A 15,690-nucleotide genomic window follows, 5' to 3' on the forward strand; every position below is an offset into this window, starting at 1 on the left:
CTATGAGTTTAGAGAGCAAGCTGGCCTCATACAAACTCCCGCCTTCGGCAAAAAGCGAGTTGAGCGCAGAGCCTGCCAGAAACTGAGTTGCCGAGACCCGGCAGTTCTCTTCCGTTGTCAAGGTGCGTTTTGTTGGCTGCATGTGCTTCTTGTGTTGTTGCGACCAATTTTTCATTCGTTTTTTCAACGCTTGACGGTGTTTCTATATGGTTGCCAGATTAGAAACGCGTCCGAGTTGATCGCCATGGCGGGGTGCGACCGCGAGCCGAGCCCAGACGCAGGCTCGAAACAGCACTACGACAAGTGCAGCCCCAATTCAAGCTGTCAGTGCCAGCCCAGCGCCGCGGAGACGCGCGAATTCCGCAAGGTGAGCGAGGTCCACCAGACGAAAGGAGACGAGGCTGCAGCAGCTAACGACGACGTGCTTGTGCTTGTGTAATTGTGGTAGCGATGGCTGTTGCTGACGGACCGCGAGCGTGTTGCAGCGCTTCGAGGAGACGTGAACCAGTTCCTGCAGACAGCCACCGACTTGCTGCCGTGTCCGGGCTGTCGGAACAGTGCCGAGGCGCTGTACTACAAGCTGGTGGACGGCATCGTCCGCGTCCCGCAGATCGTCAGTCGGTCGGGCTTGTGCTTCGACAAGGACAACCACTTCCGACTGAATGAATCGTATCTCAACAGCCCAGACACGTCGTTCTCTCTGTTTTACCACCAAGACCGATGGGCCAGCTCCACGCTGGTTAAACCGACCAAGCCTAACAGCAAAGCAGGCACATCGCGAGCAAGATGTCAGCTGCACTCACAGCGCGTTCGAGGCCGTCCGCGTCCTGCTGCGTTCGAGGCGCTGTGGCATAAGCTCCCAGAGGATCACCAGCGACATCTCTCGCATATTGATTCGGATCAGTTTTTGACCGATCTGGAGAGCTACCTGCGTCGTCATCGCTTTTGCTGCCGGTGCAAGGAGAAGGTGTTAGAAGCATATGATCTGCTCATCGGATCGAGTTGTAGCGAGGACGACTGCGAGGATTGCGGAGGCTTCGAGTGCTCGGAAAAGCATCACGAGCACAGCGACTATGGGGACGATCTGCACTACACATCGTATTTGTTCGACGAGCTCGCGTTTTCTCGCGCTACCAACCAGATCATTGTGCCTTGTAATATTGAGTTTATGTCGCAGCTGATGTCTCGAGCAGACCAGGAGGTTGTCGGCGACTGGGGAGATCGTCACGCACGTACAATCGCCGAAGCACAGGACGAAGTTCTTATATGTTTGGGAATGGTAATTTGGGACAAGATGCAGAACCTGTGGACGAAGTCTCGGTCAGAAAAGCGTGCGGAGGAGTTGTTGGTGCATTGTGCCGTGTCTACATTGCGCCGTAACTTCGACGAGGCAGTGGAGGCGCTGCATGGCGAGGAGATGATGGAACAACTGCTGGCAGAGGAAGATGACGAATCTCGAAGACTAGCAAAGAAGAAAGAGAAACGAAAAGAGAAGAAGAAGAAGCGCAAAACAGCATCGAAACAGAAGCAAGCGGATCGGTCAGAATCAGAGAAAAGTCAGCAAGCCGAGAAGCAAAAGCCAAAGCAGACGAAATCGCGCAAGCACTCTGACAGCAGTAAAACCGTTGCATCTCTATCTTCGACCAACTCTATCAGTAGCCAAGGCGATGACGACGATCTCAACAATTCCAGTAGATCTTTGGATCCCATGGGATCGCATCAGTGCGACTCGACATGTGACGAACCGTGCCTGCGTGGGAATTTGACGTATGACGAGCGCATGGAGTGGCAACTGCTGTCATCGATGGGCTGGGATGCATCTAACCAATTTACGTCATCGTTGCCGGAGCTCGATGTGGACACAGACGACGAGAACCACGGCATCCCTGAAGACGAAATCCGCTTCTGGAAGCAGAATCGCTCGAGTCTCGTGCGGCGGCGCATGGCTCAGCGTCAGAAACTGCAGGAGCGCTTCGATCAGTTTGTATTGCGCACGACATCGCTGGATGCGTAGAGCGCGTTGATAGCAGACTCGAGCGACCACATCAGATATTGAAGGAGCATTCTAGGCCGGCGGGTCGTAAGTCTTAGACATGAAGAGAGGCAACAGCGAGTCTGCATGATAAAATCATTTTCTTCGTTACTCCTACAATATTTGCATGCTTCCAGTAAGCTGTGGCTTGGATGGCTAAAGTTACCAGAACGTGGACATCGCGAGTTTACAGTAGTATCACATCAAAGCTCCACCTTGTTTACCTCTGTTTCCAGGGACAAAATAGCTTGGTCAACCATTTCCTTGTGGTTTGTGCATGCCATGAGAGCATGCGTGACAGCTCTTTGGTTCTTATCAATTAAAGCCTGATAGCCCTCCGTCATTTCCACCGACCTGCATTATACACAACACCGTCAGAGTTCAAGATCGATCACAAGTCAAACGTTCAGCACTCACGTTTTCCTCACGTCCAGCAAATGTTGGCGGCTCATGGCCTCTTCTTCAGCAAGGTTGTCTCCATTGGAGATTTGTGTAATCTTTTTCTCGACTTCTTCTGTTGCGGTCGTCTTCCGTCGAAAAACTTCAGCTCTCTTTTCACGCTCTTTGAGCATCTGCTCGGCGTATTTTTTCGCTTTTGATTCCCAGAACTTCTCACTTTCAATCTCGACGTTCAGCTGGTTTTCACATTTCTGCAATTCCTCATCCAGCTCAAGCGCGGTGTCCAGACCTTTGTTGGCGCGCGCGATTCGGTTTTGTTTAAGGTGCATGGCTGCTTGGCGAATTCCCGTCTTCAGATGATGCGTCAACTTTTGAACCGCCGTTAGTTCCTCTAGACTTGAATCCAATTCGAGAGCAAAATCGAAGTTGAAAGAGTTCTTCGCGGTCATCGGAATCATCTTCAGTTGCTTGCAAGTAACCATATACTTGTGAATCTGGGCGTCAAGCTGACCAAAGAATCGTATATACCATGAATAAGCGTTAGAGGACATGGTTTTTTTTTTACCGCATTCCCACACAGCAACCGTACATCGTCTCGAATCTCTGCAGCGCGATTCTCGTCATTTTTGATTCGTTTCTGAAGTTCGTCTTGTTGAGCAAACGCTTGGTGGAGTTGCTCTGTCAGCCTCGCTCTCTCAATGCCTATTTGCTCGATATCGTGCGCAGACAACTCCTGGTTGTTTATACGGGTTTGTAGTCTCTTGATTTCTTCCTGGCGGGCAGCAAGCTCTTCATCTGCAAAATTCAACCACAACCAATATGGTTGTTCTTTGAAAATACAATAGGTGGTTTGAATATACACAACTTCTTACCGCAGGACTGCTGGACACTGACGAGGGATTCGAGCTTCTTTTCCAACTTGATTTTTGCTTTCTCACAGTCTTTAACTAATTTCCTGAATTTGAACAGGTCGCTCTCGCAGTCATTTTTCTTCGAATTGAGCTCAGCCAAGGTATTCTGCAAGTGCATGTGACAGTGAAATCAGTTAGGTCAGTCTTCATCACTGCAGAGAATAGACACGAAATAAGGTTGACGTACCTTGTCCCTTTTAGCCTTCTCAATACGCCTTTTCAACTCTTCGCGCTGCTGCTCCAGTTCGCTTGTTTCTTGTTTCACCACCTCGTTTCGTGCGACTGTAACACGCGGGATCCAAGTCAGCATACGAACCCTCAACGACTACGACAAACAGATCGTACTAAGTTTCTCTCGCTCTTGTTTCTCCAAGGCTTCGAACTTGTCGTCTTCTCCAGCGAGGAAGACATGGTAAGAGGCATCCAAATACTTGAAGAACGGCTTGTCTCCGTTTTCCTCGTCATTCTCTGCGTCCTGCTCCGCATCGTTCGCCTGCTGGATAGCTTCATCATACTAATTGCAATTAAAACGCGGAAAATAACATCAGTATCCAATAACGGAGCACTACTATCGTTCCAGCTCTACACGTACACTGAGCAGCTCAATTAGCCAAGACATGGCCATCAGCAGCATAGGCCACGTATGAGGTGTACCCACTGCCGCCAATGACGTCTTGCTGATGGAGACGGGGTACCGCAGGTCACGCAACTGCTGCACGACGTCCTCCTCGAATTTGGGGCCGAACTCAAAGGTAGGATCCACCTGCTTGAATAAAAAGAGGATCATGTTCTTGAAGTCATTCTTGGACGGTCCACGCCGCGCTAGTGCCGGTGGAATCGCCTGGTCGTACATGTGCTCACTCAAGAACTCGACGAGCGTTTGCACGCAGCTGTTCTGGAACGAGCGATCGGTCACAGGGCGTGGGTCCACTACACGCGTACCCCCGCGTCCTGATACGGAAGCGCGTGAGCTGTAAGTGCTGTTGCGGCGATTGGCTCCCACAGACTGACGCGCGTTCATGGAAGCCCGAGGGCCGATGGGGGGTCTCCTAACGGTACCCGCGGCAGTGGAAACGCGGCGGGACGCGATGCCGATGGACTGGCGCTCCATCGCCGCTGTGCTTTTGCTAGGCACAGACACACGTGTGGACGGGTGGCGCAGCGCGGAGGAACGCGCGTTGAGCTGCGAGGACGACACGGGACCGAGCGTCGTGCGCCGCATCATTGACGTAGCAAGAAGGAGAGTATGGTTTGAATTTCAAAACACTGAAGACAGTGTGGTCCACATATGATCTTTCGATGATTCATGTGGACCACAGGATATTTCGCACCTTTTCAACACATTATTATTTTTTGGGTTTAATTAATTTCGAAAGTACAATTATAGCATCTAAGCCTACATATTACCGATCTCGAAGAGATTCCGATCTGCTCTTCCCGAACATCTGCTTTGTAAGGACTGAACGCTCAAAATGGGCCCTAGTACCGAGACCCAGTCTGGGCCGCCCAGGCCCATGGAGCTGGCTTTGTACTTTACAGGCACCAACTTGTACTTTCGTAATCCCCAATGGGTCACATCAGGGAGGGCGTGGAGGGCTTTGAACTGCCTCTACAGGTGTTCTCGCAGCTCATGAGCTCATAGATCTATCTGCGCTGGAATCGGCTGGTCGAAGCAGCACACTCGCACCAGCCAGGGGGTCGACCACCATGACGACCCAGGGTGTTAATGCAGGAAGTCCCTCTAACACTCTACGACGAGTACAGGAAGTCGCTGACGGTGACAACGACAGCATAGGTGCTGGGTCGGGCTCACTCAGGACGGTGGACATGTCGTTTCTCTCAAACGCGACCAGCTATGTCGATGACAGCGGCGTGGGCCATGTCAAAGCGAACGACAGCATGGACTGGTCAGATATTCTGCCCAACGACAGCACAGTGCACATTATCTACGAAGGGTCCGGGTCCACGGAGGAGATTCTTATCATCCCTGTCAATGACACTGCACCGAAGTCTACGGAATCTTCATCCAGCAGTTCTTCCGGCAGCGGTTCGATGGCAGGAAACAGCTCCGTGGTCGACAATCTCCCGACAGGTTCGAGCGACGATAGCAGCTCCGGTGACAGCGTGGGAGTCATAGGTACAGGTTCGAGTTCGACCACGCTTGTGATCGTGGCTTCTGTTCTGGCCATAATCGCCATCGCGGCAATATGTGCCGTGGTAATGTATGGCCGGAGGAATCGGCGACGAGCGTACTCAGAAGACCCGAGCAACCATGATGAGCCTTTCATCGTGGGTTCACTGCCTCATCAGCCTGCCCCACAGCTTAGCATGTTGGACACGGATATTACGCCGGACTTATGGGTCGAAGGCCAGTACCAGTACTCGCCCAACATGAGCGGATTGGAGAACTCACTTAGCGGCACTGCCATTCTATCGGACAACAACACGACTTCGCTAGACCACCGACTCACCGTCGACGCCTACCCGTTTGGCCCCAACACAAAGCGAGGACGTCGTTATAATACCCCACTGGAGCCCAATAGCCAGCGCAGTCATCGCAACAATGCGCCTCTAGACGATATTTCGGATCGAGGTCGTTATCGGCGAGGTACCACACCGGTTGTGCTGTACGAGGAAGACTCGATGGAGGAGTACCAGACCAACTCAAGCAGGAAAAATCACTCACAGCGACGAACGTCACAGCGACATAGACCATCTTCGCAGCAACACCGGCATCAGAGACATCGAGAGTCGCTTCAGCTGCAACGCATCAGTCGTAGAGATAAATATGCAACCCGACGAGACAGGAGGTAGATTTCCAGTGTATAAAAAACGTATTTTGCCATTTGCCGTGCAAGAATTTTTTTTTTAGATAAAGTGCTTCTACGGTGATTTTTCAGTCGCACTACTATCCGTCATATACTTGCCTACGGAACGGCCTATGTGAGCTGTTGGCGGACAGTCAATCACTTGGTGACTGAAGCCACTTGACAGACATGGCTCGAGGCAACGCGCAGTACACGGTGGCCGAGCTGGTGGCCAAGGCAGAAGCGCTCGTGGACCAATGTCAACCGGAGTTGGCTGTGCAGTTCTTTGAGAAGGCACTGCTGCAGGAGCCAGCCAACACGTCACTGTTGGATTCGATCGGTGAGCTGAGCACGGAGCTGGACAACCCGGAGCGTGCGTTATCGGCTTTCCAGCAGAGTGTACAGCTAGCGCCAGCTCAGAACCCGGCCAAATATTTCTACTTATCACAACTGGCCACAGGCGAAGACGCCGAGCGCTACACGACGCAAGGTATCAAGTTCCTACAGCAGGAACTACAGCAGCATGTGGATCCCAACACATCTGAGGCGCTTACCATCAAGAAGCAGATTTGTGACGCCTTCTGCTCGCTTGGGGAGCTCTACATGACAGACCTGTGTGACCACGAGGAGGCTGAAACCCGCTGCGAAAAGTATTTCCAGGAGGCCATGAAGTATGACGTCGGTTTGCCCGAGCCCACACAGGCGCTAGCTAACTTACGGCTCGTGCAGCAGAACAAGGAGGCGGCCGACGGCCTGCTGGAGGAGACATATCGTCGCCTCAACGAGAGCTGCGATGAGGACAGCTTGCCGTCCCTGGAGTTCCGAACTGCCACAGGCAAAATGCTCATCGAGGTGGAGCGATACGAACAGGCCTGCGATGTACTGGAGGGAGTGATGCAGGAGGACGACGAGAACGCAGAGCTCTGGTTCCTAGTGGGAACATGCTACCGCGCAATGGACGACTTGCCCAATGCTCTCGAATTCTTCGAGAAGTGCCAGACGATGCTAAAGAAGCTCAAGAAGGAGCTACGTGACGATTTCTACCTGCAGGATCAGCTCGAGAGCGTCAACGAGACTATCGATGAACTTAAAACCTCCATTGCCAACCGCCCACCTGAACTGGACCAGGACAGTGAAAGTGAAGATGAAACTGTTGACGCTGAGACGGTAGGACAGCAAGACGTGGAGATGGAGGAATGAGCCATAGATTTTCAAAAACCAATATATGTTCGATATACCTCCTATATTTCCGTGCGGTGCAGTGGCGATTGCGGTGGCAAAAGCGGGAGACATACGATCTTACCGCTGCCAACGCCAAACACTGCGTGCATTTCATCAGGTGCCAGTCCTTGAGAAGAAATTTCGCCATAGGTATCTTGCTCGAGTAGTACACGTTGATCGTCAAGTGTGTGCGCACTCATCACCAGTGCTTTCGTGCTGTTGCTTACAACCATCTTCGAGTAGCGTGCGCATACACTCAACGACGTCATGGGACGGTCACCCAGCGAGAGCTGACCCATCAACGTGCCGTTCAAGTGAAATGAATACAGTATTGGAGTCCCAGTGCCCATAGACTGCAGCACGACGTGACCCACGTTGGATAAAGCAAGTGAAATCACTCCAGGCTCGAGGTGGCCAGGTACATCGTAAGAATGGAGAATCGAGCCGTCTTCCAGGTCGTGTACCAAGCACTCATTGGACGCAGATCCGCTAACACAGACGCCTAACTCGTCAGATGCACTCACGCAGTTAATCTGAGCATTGTGTCCCAGCAGCACTTGGTCAGCTGAGTAATCGTTGGCGTGAACAGGTTTAGAGCTCACTCTTGATCCTCGGAATATCTTGAACGAGTCCAGCAATGTCGAGTTCATGCTTGCCACTTTCCATACAGATATCGTGCCATCGGTACAACCAAGAGCTAGCATCGTACCCAAGTTGCTAGTGCTTACACAGGATACTACAGATTGGTGCTGCAACAACCGATACAGTAGCGCGCCGTCCGCTGTCGAGTGGAAACGAGCAGAAAAGTCATGATGACCCACGGTGCAAATCACCATACCCCCGTGAAGAAAAGCGATTGAGTTGGAGACATCCAGCTGGTTAGACACGGAGCGCTTGTCGCCAAGCACTTTTCGGCTCTTGCGATCTTGAAGCTCGATGAATTCGCTCGATTGATCGCCACCAGAACTCGAACTAGACGTCACTCCTTTAGCCTTGCTAGAAGGCTGCTGCGATTTCGACAGCTTGGGTCCGAATCGGTGAGAAGAGAACATGCCATTGCTATCAACACAGGCAATGAGTGAAGAGCCTGGAATCAGTTTAACCAGTACAATGGGGGCCTCATGAGGGACGCTTAACACTGTGCAGTTGAGCTCAGACGACGGCGGTGACAATTTCTCCAGGGGTGCGGGATTTCCCGTTACAGCTCCAAGAGAACAGCGCTTGGGATGAGGTTCCCGAAGCACTTGGGTGGGCGTTTGTCCGAAATGAGCAATTTGAGACTGCATTGACGACTTGATAATCGGGTCAGTGATGGAATCGACATCAACCATGCCCTCGTAAGTGAGGTAGAAGAACACGTTGTTAGCCTCTACAGCCGCTGCTCCACGCTGTTTACAACCAAACACCAAGTCGACCCAATGATGAATGTTGGCAGATACGTACTCGCTTTCCAGGGCCTGGAGGGAATTAAGGCATTAGACTCGGAAACAGGGACAATCTATCGGATGAGTAACGTACCACAAGATTTTTCACCACAAAATCTTCTGGCGAGCGTGCCCAAGGAGGGAGCACAACATCATTAACATCCACACCGTTTTGTCGCGTCCCCAGTTCGAGACCATTACAGTTCACCAAGAACTCCGGCAGGTAAAACCATTCAGGAGTCAACTCCTTCAAGTCAGTGTAGTCTGTGAGGCAGTTATTCCAGGTCTCTGCAACCGAATGAAACAAGCGATCCGCATGATCAAACTTGCCTCCCTGGATGCTCAGTGCGTAAGATGTGAAAGGTTCCAATCGGATGAGATAGTAGAGCACTGCGCCGATGTTGGAGTAGTGGGTCCCATACCTACATTTCAAAAAGCATTACGTAAGCCGATGAATACAAATAACAAAGGGTAATAAACTTGCATAAACTTAGGGATGTCTGGGTCTTCAAACGCATGGTAGCGATCCACAAAAAACTTCAGACGGCTTGGTTCTAACGCCCCCATTGGCTTGGATAAGTCCCTGTAAGCTCCTCTTCGGCTGAGATCCAGCGTTGCCGACTCATAGTCGGAGATGATCCATGGGAAGACAGGATACTGCGTGAGATCATTGTAAGTCCGGCCAGCGATCGTATTCAGCCACATGATATACTCAAAAGTGGAGATTTCGTGCTGAATCCAGCGGGTGCTCATAGGAGAATTACGAAACAAACTGCTCGGATGACGCAGTCTTCGAACATTCGGGTCTCGTTTCAGCAAAAGCGGCCTACGCGTCATAAGCGCCTCGTGGAAAAGTACCACATCCTCCGACGTCAGATTAAAAAAGAAGTTTTTCCTTGTGGATTGAATGAATAACTCCAATGCCGTCGGCTTCAGCAAATATCGTCGACGGTAGATACCCACAATGTCATCAATCTTCCATCGACGACGTTTGAAGAGAAACCTCCATGCTTTATCCACAGGCACCCCAGGCTTCTTCTCGACAACGACAGTCTCATGTTCGTCAACCACTCGTTCAGCTATAAACCGAAGAGAAGAATTGGACAATATCAGTTTGCCTTCCACAACGTGAAGATGGCGCACGAGCTGAGTATTAACTAGCAAGTCAACTTTCGACGTTGTGTTTGCACGTTTCGCCCCACCTTCATGACCTTGTCGAACATTTCTAGTATTCGACGGCCCTGGAAACAGATTCGGTGTACTTTCATCCACCTTACCAGAAGTTAGCTTGGTCTCCATCATTTTGAGAGACGACGGAGTGAGTTCCAATGACGGAACGTCCGGAGTTGTGCTCTCCGCAGCCATCCCTGAAGTGCTATCGATATACGTCGATACCTCCTGCATCAAGACCTGTGCTTCTTCTGACACTACATCCTTCGTTGTATAAAGAGAGTCCACACCGTATTCGACGGCGTCTTTGGCATCTTTCACCGATTTCTGGAAATAATCCGCTACCCCACCAACTACAGTCAACACAGACGCACCCAACGAAAACGCACTAGTAGGCGGTGAAGCTTTTACAACAGGCGATGGGGATGAATAAGCTTCTGCCGACTCAGGGATAGCAATTGGAGTTGCTAAACAATGCGTTGTATCATCAGCAAGCGCTTCAACTTGACCAGACGGAGATACTTTTGCCAAATTTCTATCAGCATCGATTTCTTTTTGCTGCGAGCCACTTGAGAGTTGAGATAAATCTTCATCGTCATCAGCATCGTAAAAGTCCATTTCTTGTGCGTCCAGGTCATCGTCATCGGATACTCCACCATATGCGCTTTCATATTCTTCAGGGTTGGATAGAGATCGAATTATTGCAGCTCGCAACTGAGCGTCGGCGAGGAAATCACTGTAATCTGATCCGGCATCACTTCGCCAACTATGCTCCAAATCGGCCAAGCCTCCTTCAATTGATCCACGGAATCGTCGAGTTATTCTTTTTCCACTCTCTTTACTTTCTGTATCTGTAAGAGACGACGCGGCGTACTCGCAACTTAAACTTCGAACGCGATAATCTTCAGTCACCTTCTTCAAGCGCAGTCGCATACGAAAGTTGTTCTCCCTCGAATCGATTTTGAGAATAAATCCATCACCAGCAAGTTGAGTCTTGCCCTCCTCGGACACATTTGCAGAGGTTTCACCCTCTACAACTTGTGAAGCCCTACTTGCCTGACTGGAATGAGCGAGGAGTTTGTGCACACTACTCGCAAATTTCTCAGTGCTACGTTTCAGTTCAACAACACGTGACTCGCTCGTCGTATCTTGCTCGTTAGCTCGAGCAGCTTCAGCAGCCTCATCTTCATCTACAATTTCCTTCCATACAATTTCACACTGCTGGAGTTCATTCCCTAGCATTTCCGCTTGGGAGCTGGCATGCTGCTGAATGAGGTACGGATTGAATTCCATGGTATGGTGTTCCATGATGTATAGCCATCGTCGAATGAAATCGGCGTTTTCTTGATCAACAAAACCTTGGATAACTGCTGGGTCACAACAACTGTGATGATTTTCACGATGAAGCTTCCACAACATGAACAGCTCGCGAAATTGAGATAAGTCACTGTAAAAAACCAAGTCCGTCGACGACATAATCTGTAGCGTTTTCGTTAGCTCCGGCTTCGCGCTGGGATCACGCATGTGTAACGCCGTATTAGCAAGTGCCACCATTATCTTGACGAGCAAACGGACAGTCTCAATGTCGCTTCCTTCGAGTGATCCTTCCAAAATCGTGAAGCAGGCGTCCAATGTATACAAGTGAACCAATTCTCTGTCGGGTGCTGCATCCTGTCCCTGCAGCGCAGTGAAGAATTTTGAAGAGTCCGCTATTCCAGATAGCGGCAGCGAAAGCCCCATGTCGGGTAATGCCGATCCCGATCCCGGTGGCGACATTACTCCAGGCGAGGATGATCCCGACAAAGGTGACAGAGGCCCACTAAACCGGTGAGAAGCTGTCGCAACTGGCAGCGAAGCGATGAGTTTTAACACTTCGAGTACGCTATGGAACTTTTGAACTAGTTCCACATCACTTGTACCGCTGGTCTGAGCGATCGACACATACCAAGTAGTCACCTGCAAAGCCAAGACCATTGATTGTGACCGTGAAGCCACGAGATACGTAAATATTTCTGTTTCTTCGGGCGTAACTCCAGATCCATAGTCAGCATTTTGGACCAGGTTGGCAACAAGGCCATCCCAGTTAATTCGACTCAAATGAGGCAGTACGATCTGCCAAAGCTCAAGTGCTTTGCGACTAAGAATTGCCTGCTGACCTGGTGAAAGAATGACATCGTTAGTGTTTAGCTTTTCGCTCATTTTGGTAGCCACCAGTGAGCTCAGGGAGACAACCGCGGCGACTTGACAGAGATTCTCCCGAATGATCTCAGCCTGAGGCACCGAGTGTTTTTGGTTTGCTTGACGCACAACATTCTCGCAGATTACAGCTGTCAAGCTACAGAGAACGGAGGGCGTTCGACAATGGCCGAAATAAAACTCGAGGAAGTGCATCCACCCATTTTTCACGTGGAGGATGCAGTAGACAACGATATCCACAATCATCTGGTTGGCAAGCTTGCAAACAAGTTCACACCAGCGCTGCGGATAATTTTGAATGACCATATCGACAATGGCGCTGATCACGATATCGTTTTGGCTGCGGTTTTGTATCAAGCTCAATGCAAAGTCACAGGCTGACACATCCCCTGAGATCGCAATTATTTGGACTGCTTCAAGCTTTGAGAAAGCAGAGGTTGACTCAGCACTGAGAAGTCCACATGCCTCGTTGAGTTTCTCTGATTGCGTCAAACTCCTCTCTCGTGTTGTTTCAATGTCATGACTCATGTTCGACGCTGCTGCAATGGACGCCCCAAGCGTGAGAGATCGTAGCCGACTCATCCATGATGGCCACGACCGAATCGCTTCTTTTACGCTGTCTCCCATTGTAGGAGAGGCTAGTTGGACCCTAATTTCCGCGAGAACTTGAGCTTGAACATCGAAACTTCCGCTATGAATCAGACCCAGCAACACGAGCGGAATAAAAGTCATCCGTGCGAAGCTACCCGTACGCACCTCCGCCGAAGACTTTAAGATGCCTTGTGGTTGGCGCTTCCGTCCAACAACAATATCCAGCAGAAGATCAGCGACATCGGCAGTGAGTGTGTGAGCTTGAAACGACGAGTACAGCATAAGCATGTCGCTTTTGTGCAATAAAACCTTCTCAGATGTGTATAACTCGAACAACCGTAGTGCAGCCAAGCGGACGTTGTAGTTCGTTGACAGCATTGGTCTCCACAAAACACGCACTGTCCCTTTCGAAAGCTTGAAAATATTCGTTGTCAATTGCAGTTGGCGAGATGGCAGACCGAAGGCACCTTTGCGAAGCTCCGTCGACGCCAGATTTTGCGTCAGGTATTGTAAGATCTCTTCGATGCCCCCATTGTTCGCATCACAAGAACGTTTTATTGATGAACTTTCTTCACACTGTCGAAAAATGTAAGCGATAAGCTGACACCATTGATCAGCCGCTGAGTCCTGCACTGGAGGGAAGAGCAGGAGATCAATTAAGTTATGAAGAACTAGCTCGCGTAATTTTGCCAATTGCGCCGCGTCCATCTGACCACTCGCAATACCCTCTTTGTCCGATGAAGAGCCTGGTGTGTATACCTGAGAGATTAAGCGGCAGAAAAAGCTCACGTCTACTTGGTCCTTGGCATCCAGGGAGCGAGAAAACTCAGACAATGATGCTGCGCGTGATACCACAAGCTTTCCGGACGGAGGCGATCCGGTGTCAGATAAACGGCCTTGTTCTCTTAAGCTCGCTTTTTGAAGAATTTGCAAATATTTTGGAAGAATTCCACCCAAAAGCTTCATTTGTGATTCAAACGGTGAAAGAAACCAGCTCGTGTTGAAGAAGAGCAGGCGGTAGATATACTCCACAATCTCTTCATCACTTTCCAAACATTCCGTAATGGCTTCTAAGATAGAAACCACGCCATCCAGTAAAGAAACCGACAAATAGCTCGGAGAAATCGTTTGTAAAATAAACTCCACCACCTTCACGCCATGCAGACGAACGAAGTGAGAACGGCAGACCGTGCTCTGACGAAGTCCCGCACCGACAAATGCTAGAAGATCCGAGATTTCGCCCATTCCGAATTCGTGAGTAGGGTGGAAGTCTGCCATCTCGGGGATCTGGTCCAGTAAAAGCAGAAGAAAACAGGCACAGCCACCCACGGAATCCAGTGCATGAACGAAACTTTGAGTGACATACGCACTTGTTCCAGGACCCAGCGATCCGTGACAGTCATTTCCACTGACATCAAAGCAAATGCGCTTGCTCAAGTAGCAGCTCCGCGCGTCATAACAAAAGCAAAATTTGGATTTATCTGAGAGCCCTGCATTTTCAGCCGCGGCCGAGTTTAAATCATTCTTCCAGTGGGTTAGCCAATGCAGCTTTTGCACTTCTGTATCAGAGAGCGCAACACCGAAAAGTGCGGGGCTCCACAATTTTCCTTTCAGACCATCCACTAGAGGTTCAATTCCAATAGTATTTCGTCCGTCCACCATCATCAGCGGATCCGGGTATCCTAGATTTCCGTTAAACACACTCTTACCGTCCACGTACACCGTCAGTTTGTCTTTAAACACCATCTTCTTGGTGTGCACAATGCACAAATGTACCCATTCCCTTTCCATCTTCTCAACGTAGTCTGCAAACGGCACCTCAACATGTTGGACAACTCCCTGTCCTGCAACCATCTTTACTACCAACGTTTTACCATCCAGCATGGCCGATACACCTTGTCCATTGTGTCCTCGGAAGCTGTAGAGCGCTACACCCTTTGTAGTAGTATCCAGATGAATACCAAAGCTGAAAGAATAACCTCTCCTCGTGAATAATGACTGGTCGGACGGCACAATCAGCCCAGCATTGGGTCCTCTCATGGTGAATATGGCACGAGGAATAGTATCCATTTCCACCAGGTTCTTCTGCATCTTCAAGATCCACCGACGAGCTGGCGATTGGCCCTGTCGTAAAAAATCGAACAAGGCCACCACATCTGTAGAGCTCATGGAATGCAGACACAGAGAACGCACCATGTCCACCAGCGCTTGGGCTGTTTCCTCGTCGACTTCATTTTGGGCGCTGATTGTCAGTAGTGTAGCTAATAACGATTTAAGTACGATATTCCCTCTCTTGATGACGTCCTGACCCCTTTCAGCACCCACTGGCACCTCCAAGAAGGCCTGGGCATCGTAGAAGTGGACGGAACACACCGCGAACAAGCGACGCAGCACTTGAAGAGTCTCGACCCGCGTCTCCTGCGTCTCGCATTGGCCCAGCACGTCCAGTAGTAGCAGCACGGGGTCCTTCAGGCGACACACCTGCGACGAGTCGTCAGCTATTGTCTGCAACGTCTGGAGCTGGGCCTCTTCGGCGTCTCGCAGCAGCGCTCGCAGTTCCTCCATGTTGAACAGACGTAGCTGCTCGAACGGGATTACCCAAATACAAGCCCCCTACTAGAAACCCCACAAAATCGATTTTACGTACAGATTTCCACGGCAAATCCACAACTGCAGTCGTTGATATTCCTCGTGCAGTCAGTGGTCAGACGCGAAGAGATGGGCAGCACTAGACAGGACGCGTACTGAATTAATTTAAATTTGGCGGGAATTGGTCATCTCGCAGGAAATGCCATGCATGTGCAAGTTGCTGCATTACAGCAAATGAAAGGCTCAGGATGAACATAATGTATTGCAGTGCCTACCTACACGTACTAAGGTGCCGTCATTTACTAATTTCACCATGCCCTCGCAACCCAAGAACAGACAAGAGGCCAAGA

General features: G+C 50.3%; 5 protein-coding genes across 8 annotated transcripts; 3 read left to right on the forward strand and 2 right to left on the reverse strand.

Annotated features, from left to right (window-relative positions):
- The first annotated feature begins 9 nt into the window (after window positions 1–9).
- Window positions 10–3,342, forward strand: PPTG_02733. Of its 2 annotated transcripts, XM_008893969.1 has the most exons (3): window positions 10–122; window positions 218–367; window positions 449–3,342. In XM_008893969.1, exons 2-3 carry the CDS (start codon window positions 245–247, stop codon window positions 2,012–2,014), a joined length of 1,689 nt encoding a protein of 562 aa, XP_008892217.1. In that variant the 5' UTR covers window positions 10–122; window positions 218–244; the 3' UTR covers window positions 2,015–3,342. The 2 variants fall into 2 exon arrangements, with proteins under 2 accessions (XP_008892217.1, XP_008892216.1); XM_008893968.1 differs by having other exon boundaries at window positions 10–367.
- PPTG_02734 lies at window positions 2,115–4,602 on the reverse strand. 2 transcript variants are annotated; one of them, XM_008893970.1, is made up of 7 exons: window positions 3,935–4,602; window positions 3,688–3,856; window positions 3,530–3,624; window positions 3,304–3,448; window positions 3,021–3,226; window positions 2,450–2,937; window positions 2,115–2,386 (listed from the first exon to the last, which is right to left on the reverse strand). In XM_008893970.1, exons 1-7 carry the CDS (start codon window positions 4,565–4,567, stop codon window positions 2,236–2,238), a joined length of 1,887 nt encoding a protein of 628 aa, XP_008892218.1. In that variant the 5' UTR covers window positions 4,568–4,602; the 3' UTR covers window positions 2,115–2,235. The 2 variants fall into 2 exon arrangements, with proteins under 2 accessions (XP_008892218.1, XP_008892219.1); XM_008893971.1 differs by having other exon boundaries at window positions 2,450–3,226.
- A 132-nt stretch (window positions 4,603–4,734) lies between these two features.
- PPTG_02735 (hypothetical protein) lies at window positions 4,735–6,195 on the forward strand. Its single transcript, XM_008893972.1, has one exon. The coding sequence runs from the start codon at window positions 5,050–5,052 to the stop codon at window positions 6,154–6,156; it is 1,107 nt and encodes a 368-aa protein (XP_008892220.1). The 5' UTR covers window positions 4,735–5,049; the 3' UTR covers window positions 6,157–6,195.
- A 23-nt stretch (window positions 6,196–6,218) lies between these two features.
- Window positions 6,219–7,432, forward strand: PPTG_02736 (hypothetical protein). Its single transcript, XM_008893973.1, has one exon. It carries the CDS (start codon window positions 6,339–6,341, stop codon window positions 7,347–7,349), a length of 1,011 nt encoding a protein of 336 aa, XP_008892221.1. The 5' UTR covers window positions 6,219–6,338; the 3' UTR covers window positions 7,350–7,432.
- Window positions 7,313–15,413, reverse strand: PPTG_02737. Of its 2 annotated transcripts, XM_008893974.1 has the most exons (3): window positions 9,279–15,413; window positions 8,889–9,216; window positions 7,313–8,827 (listed from the first exon to the last, which is right to left on the reverse strand). In XM_008893974.1, the coding sequence occupies exons 1-3, from the start codon at window positions 15,314–15,316 to the stop codon at window positions 7,391–7,393; spliced, it is 7,803 nt and encodes a 2,600-aa protein (XP_008892222.1). In that variant the 5' UTR covers window positions 15,317–15,413; the 3' UTR covers window positions 7,313–7,390. The 2 variants fall into 2 exon arrangements, with proteins under 2 accessions (XP_008892222.1, XP_008892223.1); XM_008893975.1 differs by having other exon boundaries at window positions 8,889–15,413.
- Between the last annotated feature and the right edge of the window lie 277 nt (window positions 15,414–15,690).

Source organism: Phytophthora parasitica (genome assembly GCF_000247585.1).
Source record: "Phytophthora parasitica INRA-310 unplaced genomic scaffold supercont2.2, whole genome shotgun sequence".
NCBI lineage: Eukaryota > Oomycota > Peronosporomycetes > Peronosporales > Peronosporaceae > Phytophthora > Phytophthora nicotianae.